We start from the raw sequence: 11,957 nt of genomic DNA, 5'->3' as shown, positions 1-11,957 counted from the left end.
AATAGGGCAGCTGCAATTCGTTCCAGGTAAAACGAGGTCCCCTTACATTTTAGGCGCGCTTGGAGAACGGAACAGAGAGAGCAGAAGGCTTGAGAAATGCTTTGCGCATCGCCCTGCTTGAAATGTTTTCCACGGAGATTTCGGTAGCCGCCCAGGAAGGCGGTTGAGATGCTTTTGGGAACAAAAGTCCAGTTTTATCCTTTTGGAAAGCCGTCCTGCCTGGGCCACAGCGTGACACCGAGCAAGCTGGAATAAGAAAGCAGGAAAGCAACACATATTCCACACACCCCCTTTTTTTTTTCTTTTTCCAAATTAGAAAGCATTATACTCAAAACTGCTCGGAAAGGTGAAGCATTTCAGAACAGAAGTGAAAAACAGAAGGAGGATAGGATCCGCAGAGAAGCCCTTAACAACTACTGAATGAGCTGGAGATGATAGGAGAGGTTCTCTTTGAGTTAAAATGCTCACCAGTGAGGCAGCACAAAGAAAGAAATATGCCAGCATTTTATGACACGCTTTTCCCCATTGTCAGTCCCTGTTCTCAGTCACTCTCAATGGTGTCGGCCTCGTTTGTCTTGGGCCTCTCGCTACACCGTTGTGTTTCTTCTTAAGTTTTGTTGCTGGAGGAACCACCAGTTTGGGCATTGCTGTGAGAACGAGGAGGACAGTTTCTCAAGAGCCACCCAAGCAAGCTAGCCAAAGAGCAAACAGCAGAGGAATTCAGGAGAAACTGCTGACTTTTTTCCCTCTCAAGTACTCGGTTAAAGTGACAGCTTTAAAAAAGAGCCAAAGTGTAAACAGGTGTGTAGGAGACCACGAGTGGCAACGCTCCTGGCAAGGTTGTCTTTGTGCCCAAGAAACAAGCTGGGATACATATGCAGCCAAGGCCAGCTTGAAACAGTCCTTGAAGGGGGGAGGAAAAATAAGTCAAAGGGCTGGAACGGTAAATGGCCTCCCAACAGTTGGAGAGAAAAGGGGAGGATTTATCCATTCGGAGAAAGAGGATGTGCGGGAGAAACAGGCGATGGAAGCAGCCTTCCACTTTTGGGAAGGGCCCAGAATCGCTCTGTGAGTGAGATGGGTGGTTTCTAAATTGATTGATTAGAGATGGATGGATGGATGGACAGACGGATGGACGGACAGACACAGACAGATAGACGGATGGATGGATGGATAGGTAGGTAGATGGATGGATAAGACAGACGGACGGACAGATGGATAGATGATAGATAGATAGATAGACAGACAGACAGACAGACAGACAGACAGATAAAACATGATGGATGGATAGATAGATAGGTAGGTAGGTAGGTAGGTAGATAGATAGATAGATAGATAGATGATAGATAGATAGATAGAGAGAGAGAGAGAGAGAGAGAGAGCTAGTTTTATCTAGCTAGCTAGCTAGCTAGATAAAACATGATGGATGGATGGATAAGATAATTAGATAGATAGGTAGGTAGATAGATAGATAGATAGATAGATAGATAGATAGATAGATAGATAGATAGATAGATAGATAGATAGATTAATAGAGAGAGAGTGATAGCTAGATAACTAGATAGATAAAACATGATGGATGGATAAGATAGATAGATAGATAGATAGATAGATAGATAGATAGATAGATAGATAGATAAGATAGATAGATAGATAAGATAGATAAGATAGATAGATGATAGATTAGATGTACCGGTAGATAAATATAGATATATAAATAGATAATTGAGGTAGATATAATGTATCATTGATAGATATAGATAGATTAATTGATGATCGATATAGATTGATAGCTATAGATACATACTGTATATAGAGAGACATAGAAATAGATGGTAGATGGTACATGATTGATAGATGATTAGAGAGATAGATTATAGATAAGAGAGAGAGAGAGAGAGAGAGAGATAAAGGAGCAAGCAAAGGAGGAGAGCAACAACCTGTTTTGTTTTGCTTAGTCATACAAGTTCAGTTCTTCCTCTCTGTCCCGTTTTCCCAACCATTGATAAAATAAGTTCCGTGTTTGAAAGCATCCCGTGTCTTCTTTTTTCCTTGATCTTCCTTGTAAGTCTGCCCGTTTCAGCCCAGTCTGGTATTTCCTTGATTATGTCTTCCTCCAGTGGTGTTTCTTCATTTTTCCAGCAAATACAGCCCTCGCCGCTGTTAATACATGTAATGTTAGATGTACCCTCCATTTATCCAGTTTTTTCTGGAATTATACCTAATTTTAAAAAAAAGTTCAGGTTTAAAGTCTGCCTGTTTCCCTAACTTTTTTTTTCTAACCAGGTATGTGTTTTTGTCCAGCATTTTTTTTTTTTTTTGCTTTAACACACATCCACCACAGGTGATAGTAGGTACCAGTTTTTTTTATTACATTTCCAACATTTACTGGACATATGTTTCAGAGATGGCCCCCACCGCCTGCCAGATTAGCAAAAACATTTAAAAATATGTCTAGCAAATGAGGGGGGGGCTCTTCCTTGTGGTGCAGGCCCTAGGAAGGAGGGGTCCTTCAGAGGCTCACTCAGTTAACTCGCTAATAATAATAATAATAATAATAATAATAATAATAATAATAATAATAATAATAATAATAATAATAATAATAATAATAAAGTTGAAAGGGACCTTGGAGGTCATCTAGTCCAACCCCCTGCTCAAGCAGGAGACCCTACACTATACTATTCCAGACAAATGGTTGTCCAATCTCTTCTTAAAAACCTCCATTGTTGAAGCACCCACAATTTCTGGAGGCAAGCTGTTCCACTGTTTAATTGTTCTCACTGTCAGGAAGTTTCTCCTTAGTTCCAGGTTGCTTCTCTCCTTGGTCAGTTTCCATCTGTTGCTTCTTGTCCTGCCTTCAGGCGCTTTGGAGAATAGCTTGACTCCTTCTTTGGGGCATCCCCTGAGATATTGGAAGACTGCTATCCTGTCCCCCCTCGTCCATTAAACTAGACACTCCCAATTCCAGCAACCGTTCCTTGTATGCTTTAGCCTCCAGTCCCCTAATCATCCTTGTTGCTCTTCTCTGCACTCTTTCTAGAGTCTCACCATCTCTTTTTACATCGTGGTGACCAAAACTGGATTATCACACCCTGCACGTTCACAGTCAGGACAGGGGGCCTCCGTGCCGATGGCAAGAGCAGCAAGACCGGTCGGGCTGAGGCCGGGGGGGGGGCTCCCCGGAGTGGGCGAGGAATCCTCCCATTCCGGCCGGGAAGGTTCCAGCTCCAGAGAGCTCCAGCTGCTTCTCTCTCTCTCTCTTGGGGCCGGTTCAGAGAAAGGTCCCGGGTGGGGAGAGGGTCGCCCAGGGGGACGCTGGCCGAGGGGGCGGACGGGACAGGCCTGCAGTTGGGGAGACTCCCGTTAGGAAGGAGCGCGGCTCAATCCGCGGCAGGGAGCCGGGAGGGGCAGCCAAGCTGACCTAGAAAGCTTCCCAGCTCCAACGCGCCTTGCGCGGGTCAGCGGTCCGGTGGGGTCAAGGAGCGAGCCCCTTCCTTGGGTGGGTGGGGGGACGCGGACTCCTGGGCTCGGCTCGGCTCCTTTCCGCGGGGGGCGGGCGGGCTGGGACCACTCGCCCTACACGCGAGCGAGGCGGCGAGGGAGGCAGCGACCTTGGGCGGGGGGGAGAAGCAGCGGAGGGAGAGGCGGGCGGAGGGCGGTCGCTCCAGGAGGAGGAGGAGGAGGAGGAGGAGGAAGAGGAGAAGGTGGAGGAAAAAAGGAGAAGGAGGAGGAAAAAGAAGAAGAGGAGGAAGAAAAGAAGGAGAAGGTGGAGGAAAAAGAGGAGGAGGAGGAAAAAGAGAAGGAGGAGGAGGAAGAAAAGGAGGTGGAGGAAAAAGAGGAGGAGGAGGAGGAAGAGGAGAAGGTGGAAGAAAAAGAGAAGGAGGAGGAAAAAGAAGAAGAGGAGGAGGAAGAAAAGAAGAAGAAGGAGGAAGAAAAAGAGAAGGAGGAGGAGGAAGAAAAAGAGGAGGTGGAGGAAAAAGAGGAGGAGGAGGTGGAGGGAAAAGAGGAGAAGGAGGAGGAAGAAAAGAAGGAGAAGGAGGAAGAAAAAGAGAAGGAGGAGGAGGAAGAAAAGGAGGAGGAGGTGGAGGAAAAAGAGGAGGAGGAGGAGGTGGAGGGAAAGGAGGAGAAGGAGGTGGAGGCAGCGGCGGCTGGTGGCGCTGGGTCGGCTGGCTCAGAGCGGAGCCGCTGGCTGGGCGCCGTCTGCGGGCGCGGGAAGGGCCGCTCTTATGGGCATGAAACACTCGTCCCGCTGCCTGCTCCTCCGGAGGAAAATGGCGGAGAACGCCAGCGAGAACGCCGAGGTAGGTAGCCGGCGCCGCCGCCTTCGCTCCCGGCTCCGGAGAGCCCGCCAGCCGGGAGACTGCCGCGCCTGCTTGCAAGCGGAGCGATCGCGGGACTCGTCCCCAGCCGGGATGGCGGCGAGGCGAGGCGGGCAGGCAGCGGTCGGTGTCCGCCGGCGGAGCTGTCCAGGGTGCTGAACGGGGCGGCACGGACCACAGGCGGCTGAAGCAGAGCGTTACTTGCGTGTGTGTGCGTGTGTCTCTCTCTCTAGGTTTGTGTTTGTGCATGCGTGTGTATGCGCGTGTGTCTATACCGCTGGATTCTCAGTTTCGTAGCCGTACCCCAAACTTCAACACCGGGGTTCAAGGAGTTTCTCCTGCCCTACGTGGAGCGCGCTGCTCGTTGCCTTGCTTTGCCTTTTCCCGGCGCGGGTGCCAGCCTGGCTCTCCTTTCCTACCACCCCCCCACCACTTCTCCCCCCACCCCCCCACCCCAGACTTAAATGCGGGAAAGCTTTCTGAACTCCCGCGAACGGAGGAAACGGGAGCAGAAGGATCTTGGGAGAAGATAATTGAAGCCGTACATCATCAAAAGGAGAGAGGTGCTAATGGCTGCGAGGCAGCAGCTGTGAGCGGAGGAAGTTAAAAATAGCCGCAGAGAGGCAGGTGGGGGCACATCTGTAATCCGTCGAGAGGGCAGCGGTGGAGGACATGTCACTCACGGAGGTCTTGCAGTTCTGCAGGAGCTGCCGGACAGCCCGTCCCCCGGGGTTATGGCTTTATTTTGCAGACCAGGGGGGGAAAAAAACCCTTCCCCCCTCAGCAGAAATGTATTCTTTGTTTTAATCTCCTCTGTCGGAATCATCTGAATGTATCTTCCCCTGATTTCTGGGTTTTTGTTACTCTTTGGGAAGACTCGTCTCCACCAGCCTCTTAGTTCCAGCGATGCCAACGGAAATAATCTGCAACAGCTGGAATAAAGTCTAGCCAGTACTTCTTGCGAAGGTCTTCTTGACCATCTGGCTGACCCTGTTGGAAGCACATTGTGGTCTTCCCCAATCCAAAGGGTAACGAAATTATAATCCTTAAAAAGGGGATGAGGGGATAAATGTTCTCGGTTCCGTAGCATCTCTGTCATTCTTCCCTTTCTCTTCTCGCTTTCTGAGCATCTTCTTAGCATGCATCATCCCCACCACAACTTCCACTTCAGAATTGAGATGGGATCCAGACAGAGGGAACCCTGACATAACGAAAGCACAAATGCACCGCCATCCAATCTTTCTCAGATGTCAAGGTTGCTACCAACCATAATAGGAAAATTGGGGTTCAGGCAATTTTAGGGGCAAGGGTTACAGATAGTGTGCTTTTTTAAAAAAAAAAAATGGTCTCCTTTACTTGGATTGTTAGATGTCCGTTCAAATGTAAACGCCAATGCGGATTGTAATTGTACTTGTAAGGAAAGGAATCCCACCATCCTGGGCCAAGTGTTTCAAAGTAAGCCCCCACCCCAACCCCAAATTTAGCTCTCCCAGCCTTCTGCTTAGGTCTGATTCTCCTAAGATTTTCCATAAGCAGAAAGTGATATCTTTTTAGTAGCCGTGAATTTATTGGAAGCATTGTGTTCTGTTCTGAACTCACTGTTAACCTTTTTGACTGAATTCTGGTGTATTGAGAGGAGAAAGAACATTTGATTCCGGTGATCTTGTCTGAACCGTTGTTTTATGAATGCAGCACGATCGTTAATAGGCAGCCAGGAATAAAACATCTTTGCCTTGAAAATGAGTCAAGAGCCATAAAATAGACTTTATTTTTACATCTGTTCTTTCATGACACAGAAATATAATATCTCTACATTTAAAAAAAAACCCTCTAGAGCAGTGATTCTCAGTCTTTTTTTTCCACCATGGACCCCCGTTAAATACCTCTTGCAGCCACGGAATGTGGCCATGGACCCCCGAGACTTAACTCAAGATCTGAATCATAACCTTTCTTCAAGACTTTACGGACCCCCTATGATGAGATTGGGGCCCCCAAGGACCACCGGTTGAGAACCACTGCTCTATAGGATACCCAAAGGAGAAGGAGGAAGAGCTGGAAAGCTGCACACCATCTAACCATCTCATATTAGCAAGATATTAGAGCAAGTTGCCAAGCAGGGGGATACTGAGAAAAGATACTACTGTTACCAGAATAGGATAGGGTAGGGTAGGGTAGGGTAGAGTAGAGTAGAGTAGAGTAGAATAGAATAGAATAAGAAATGAATTAGAATAGAGTAGAGTAGAGTAGAGTAGAGTAGAGTAGAATAGAATAGAATAGAATAGAATAGAATAGAATAGAATAGAATAGAAAGGGACCTTGGAGGTCTTCTAGTCCAGCCCCCTGCTCAACCAGGAGAACCTACACCATCTCAGAAAGGTGAATGTCCAGTCTCTTCTTAAAAATCTCCAGTGATGGAGCGGCCACGATTTCTGGTGGCGAGCTGTTCCACTGGATGAATTTGTTAAGAACACCTTGTGCCTGCCTAATCTGACCTCCTTTTGGTTCATCATTGTGTAAACCAAGGGAACGCTGTGGATGCAGTCAATTTTAAAAGCATTCGATGAAATCGCTCACGAGACTCTTCTGGACAGATGGCTAGATGTGGGTCCAAAGGTGTAGTGGCAGAGTAAATTTTCAACTGGTTGAACAATCGCACCCAAAGGGTGTTCATAAATGCCTCTGTGTCACAATTCCAAAGGGCTGGAGTGACTTGACCGTCGGGCTAGAGCTGATAGAATGATGGACAGCAGGGACCAATCTAAGCTCCTGCATCTGGGCCTGGAAAAATAAAATGTATGGGGATGGTGATGGAAAGACCTGGTTGGAGGAGATGCTTGGGGAAAGGATCTAGGATTCTAGTCAACCACCAGCCAATCACGAGTGAGCTGCGTGATGCAGCAGCATAAAAAGCCATTGCAATGTTGGCTGCCTTTACAAAAGTATTCTGTTTGATTATCAAAAGGAAAGTTCTTCTCTGTGTAGAGAGAATATGGGATAGAATAACAGAGTTGGAAGGGAGCTTGTAGGTCATCTAGTCCAACCCCCCCACCCAAGCAGGAGACCCTACACCATTTCTGACAGATAGTAGTCCAATCTCTTCTTGAAAGCTTTCAGTGATGGAGCTCCCACAATTTCTGGAGGCAGGTTGTTCCATTGGTTGATTGTTCTCACTGTCAGAAAATTTATCCTATTTCTAGGTTGAATCTCTTCTTGATCAGTTTCCATCCATCATTTCTTGTCTGGCCTTCAGGTGCTTTGGAGAATAGCTTGACTCCCTCTTCTTTGTGGCAACCCCTGAGCTATTGGAAGGCTGCTATCATGTCTCCCCTGGTCCTTCTCTTCATTAAACTAGACACACCCAATTCCTGCAACCGTTCTTCCTATGTTTTAGCCTCCAGTCCCTTAATCATCTTTGTTGCTCTTCTCTGCACACTTTCTAGAGTCTCAGCATCTTTTTTGTATAGTGTGGTGTGACCAAAACTGGCTGCAGTATTCTAGGTGTAATCTTACTCGGACTTTATAGAGTGGTATAAGTACCTCATGCGATCTTGATTGAATCCCTTTGTTAACGCAACTTATGCAACTATGCCCGTTTCTGGGAGCTGCACTTTAAAAGGGACCTGAAGCAGATTTAGCTGAAAGCTACTAGAAAAACCCAGAGTGTGGACTGATGGGAGTTACCCCTGTTTAGCTTGTAAGAGAGGACAATAGAGGGAGATGTGAGAATGGTCTACAAAGGCTGTCTGATACAACAAGGGCAGACTTGGTCTTGAGCAAAAGGGAGAGAAGTAAAAGACAGAAGGTTGAGATGAGAAGGAAGGCAAGTCAAGTTGGACATAAGGAGGAATTTCCTGATCTGGAAAGGTGTTGAGTAGGTGAGGATGGTGGTGGGTTACCATCACTGGGGATTTATGAACAAGGGCTGGAGAGCTACCTGTTAGGTGTAATTTAGTGAAGCAAAGGGTTGGAGTAGATGACCTGTAAGACCCTTTTCAATCACACTTTCTATGATTCTTCCCTAGCCTTGTACTCTTTGTAGCAAGGACTTGAATAAGGAAATGGAAGGAACATCAACCAAACTCATAGACTCTACGTCACTCAACTTAAGAACTGTTTTCATGTATTTCCTCCCCTTTCCCCATTATTTCTACTCTCTCTTGTTTCTTAAAAAAATGCACATATTACATTTGGAAAGACAGTGTTGGCAGATGCTTTTGGTGGGGCCCAATTCATTGTTCAAGTTCCAGAGGTGTGCTAGAAAGAACCGCTGCCCTTAAAGTAGAGAGACCCGAATCCACATGTGATTTTTCATCTCTCTCCACCAGAGTCAATCAGAACAAGACCTTGGTTTTGTGGGTGGCGTAATTCTTTGCACCCCTCCCGGCTGCTTTTGAAAATAGGTTTCAGGCTATTTATAAACTGCAGAAAGTTGAAGCTGGAACAGAGAGGTCATCTGATTGAGGGGTGAACCTGCTAGTTTATTTCTATTTGCCAATTGTACCACTTCACTTTGTTGCTATGGTGCTATTTTTCAACCTTTCCAACGAGCTTGAGTGCCCACTCTTACTATTTTTGACACATGATACCAATTTCCTTCAGCACAACATTTATAACCATAACATTTAGGAAACAAGTCACATTTGCTTGACATTCAAGAATGTTTAAAAAGGGGGAAGCCAAGCCACAGAGAGATCTATAATAGAGTTGAGGGTTGTTTCTTCAGGCACGTAGGGACATCCTTCACCATCTCCTGCGGAGATGTAAAGTGTGGTGAGACCAGAGTCACCTCGAGCCAAAAGTTAAGAGCAAGGAGATCAAAAGATCTGTCATACCAGAAAGAAACTGGGACAGAGTTGTCTTATGGGAAAGGCCAGTCTCTCTAAATATGGCCTTTTTGTTTCCAAGTGGAAGAGCACAGGATAACCGCCAAATAGGAAGAATTGGAGGCTTATTATATCCCTAGACACGGGGGACATATCCTCATTTGTGTCAGACACTTAGCTGAGAACTAAGAAAGCTCCTTGTTCTAGTCATAAAACAAGGATAGCCTCCTAATCTTTAGGACTCTCCGATCTATGTTGCAAAAACCCGGAATCCAACTCTGTCTATTACCATCTGCACAAGGTCACCCTATTTTCCGCAAAGACACTTTGCGGAAGCGAGGCCAGAGAAGAGCAACAAAGACGGTCAGGGGACTGGAGGCTAAAACACATGAAGAACATCTAGTTTCATGAAGAGAAGGACCAGGGGTGACACGAAAGCAGCCTTCCAATCTCTCAGGGGCTGCCCCAAAGAAGAGGGAGTCAAGCTCTTCTCCAAAGCACCTGAAGGCAGGACAAGAAGCAACGGATGGATGTTGAGACTCTAAAAAAGGGTGCAGAGAAGGGCAACAAAGATGATTAAGAGGCTGGAGGCTAAAACCTATGAAGAATGGCTGCTGGAATTGGATGTGTCTAGTTTAATGAAGAGGACTAGGGGGGACATGAAAGCAGTTGCTCAATATCTCTCAGGGGTTGCCCCAAAGATGAGGAGGGGGTCAAGCTATTCTCCAAAGCCCCTGAAGACAGGACGAGAAGCAACGGATGGAAACTAGTCAAGGAGAGAACCAACCTAGAACTAAGGAGAAACTTCCTGACAGTTAGAATGATTAACCAGGGGAATGACCTGCCTCCAGAAGTTGTGAATGCTCCATCACAGAAGGTTTTTAAGAAGAGACAGGACAGCTATTTGTCTGAAATGGTATAGGGTTTCCTGCCTGAGCAGGGGGTTGGACTAGAAGACCTCCCAGGTACCTTCCAACTCTGTTATGCTGTTCTGTGATTCTGTTATTCCCCCAAAGAGAAATTAGAAAAAACGGGAACAGCAGAGAAAGAGCTGTGAGGTTCTAAAAAAATACGAGAACGCGGAGGACCAAAAGTTCCACCTTCCAAGATCGATCGATGGAGATGAACCTCAGTCGATCCATTTTTGCTGGCTGCAGCCTTTCCAGGATCAAGTTTCTGCGCTATCTCTGTTCTTCTTCTTACGGCTCCTCTGATAGTTTAGCTTCGAGTGCAAAAATCAGCTATTTCTGATTAGGCTTTGGCTTATCTCATCTTCATTAAAGCAGAATCCTGACCTTCATTGCTCTTTGCCTCTTGGTGAAAATGGGACATCTGCACCTTTGGGCAGGACAAATGGCCAACGCCAACGGAGTTTTATTGACTCAAGAACAGCGGGAAGTTAACAATTTCCAGTAAATTTGTTATTTCTCCAGCTATGGCATCACGGGGCTTTTTTCACACGGCGGAATTATTATTGGAGACAGAAAATAACACACTTTCCCTCAAAATAGGTGCAATCCCTCCAATTAATGTTTAGGGATCGGAGGATAATACCTTAGTTCTTTTTTTTTTTCTCCTTTCCTTTCCCTAAAGCTGCTGGCAATCAAAGGTTAGATTGAAAAGAGCCTTGGAGGGGATTCTTCATGGATTCTCATTCTTTGAAAAATTCCAACAGAGGATAATGTCTGTGTTGTATTTGCATAGAAAGGTCTAATTACTGTGTTGTGACTCGCAAAGGGAAGGGAGACTATTACCTAGCAACCAGGAATGGGAGCTTGGTTTAAAGCCTTTTTGTTACCTTTTTGCTCTTTGCAAACAGATTGGTGGGTCATATGGAAACAAGGCTATCCTTTCAACCTCCTTTTTTCTTCTAGCCAACGCCCAACGAAAACTTCCATTACAATATTCGTGGCTGGTTTTTTTCCCCTCCCGAAAGCTAGATTAAAAAGTTGTGCTAACAGGTTATCGCGCACTCACACACACACACAGACACCGGGATGAACCTTTTGCTGTTGTAAATTGGTAAATGGTTTCAGCAGAGAGCTGAGTGACTTCAACTCTGATTTGAAGTCAAATGTAATTGGGCTGCCAAATATGGGGATTAGAACAGATTTCCCTGGCCGGTTGGCACGGAAAAGTTTGAAGAGAAAACAGGAGCAAAGTTAACGAATGACCATCACTAAGGGACTATTAACTTTCTGTTTGGCAAGAAGGGGGGAGGCGTAGGGTCGGGATCCCCCAGAGAAGGGAGTTTGTGTTGGATCAATTGACAAAAGAGAGTGGTATGTGATCCGTTCATATTTATGGAGAGATTTTTGTTCCCTAAACTGGGAAACAAGGGCTAACTGAGGACAAGGGCTATTTAATCCATGCCAATTTCTCAGATTGTGTGCTTCTTATGTGTGTTTTTTTCTCTGATACGTATTTTTCCCCCCTGTAACAAACCCATGCTGTCTACATTTGCCGTAGCTTTCCTCCCCAGGAGCAAGCATCTTTTAATTTCTTGGCTGCAGTCCCCATCTGAGCCCAGGAAGATAAAATCTGTCGCTAGCCTCTTCCTGTACTAGTTACAAATTTTTCACCTTCTTCATCCTCTTGTTTTTCACCTGTGCCCCCCCCCCCGTCAATGTCGAGCCCACGAGACTGGACACATGTTCAGTGTCCACTCGCATTGACCTCCCACAAGAGGCTTTATTATAACCTGGATCTAGCCTTCCATCCTCTCCCTGGTACGTGGTGCTGGCCAGGTGGGGCTCTATCTAACTCACATGTGGCAGAGATGATTCACAAAGGACACGTTCCGCTTCCTGGA

General features: G+C 46.2%; 1 protein-coding gene across 1 annotated transcript in view; it reads left to right on the top strand.

Annotated features, from left to right (window-relative positions):
* Nucleotides 1-4,229: 4,229 nt before the first annotated feature.
* PRMT8 (protein arginine methyltransferase 8) overlaps nucleotides 4,230-11,957 on the top strand; it is a 32,062-nt gene continuing 24,334 nt past the window's right edge. Inside the window, exon 1 of the mRNA XM_015827810.1 lies at nucleotides 4,230-4,304. Within this exon, the coding sequence (XP_015683296.1) occupies nucleotides 4,230-4,304 (75 nt within the window). The remainder of the gene's footprint in view (nucleotides 4,305-11,957) is intronic.

Source organism: Protobothrops mucrosquamatus, unplaced genomic scaffold, assembly GCF_001527695.2.
Source record: "Protobothrops mucrosquamatus isolate PMUCROS unplaced genomic scaffold, P.Mucros_1.0 scaffold3962, whole genome shotgun sequence".
Taxonomy (NCBI): domain Eukaryota; kingdom Metazoa; phylum Chordata; class Lepidosauria; order Squamata; family Viperidae; genus Protobothrops; species Protobothrops mucrosquamatus.
Note: the sequence above shows the minus strand (reverse complement) of the source record. Positions and strands in the feature narration are given on the sequence as shown.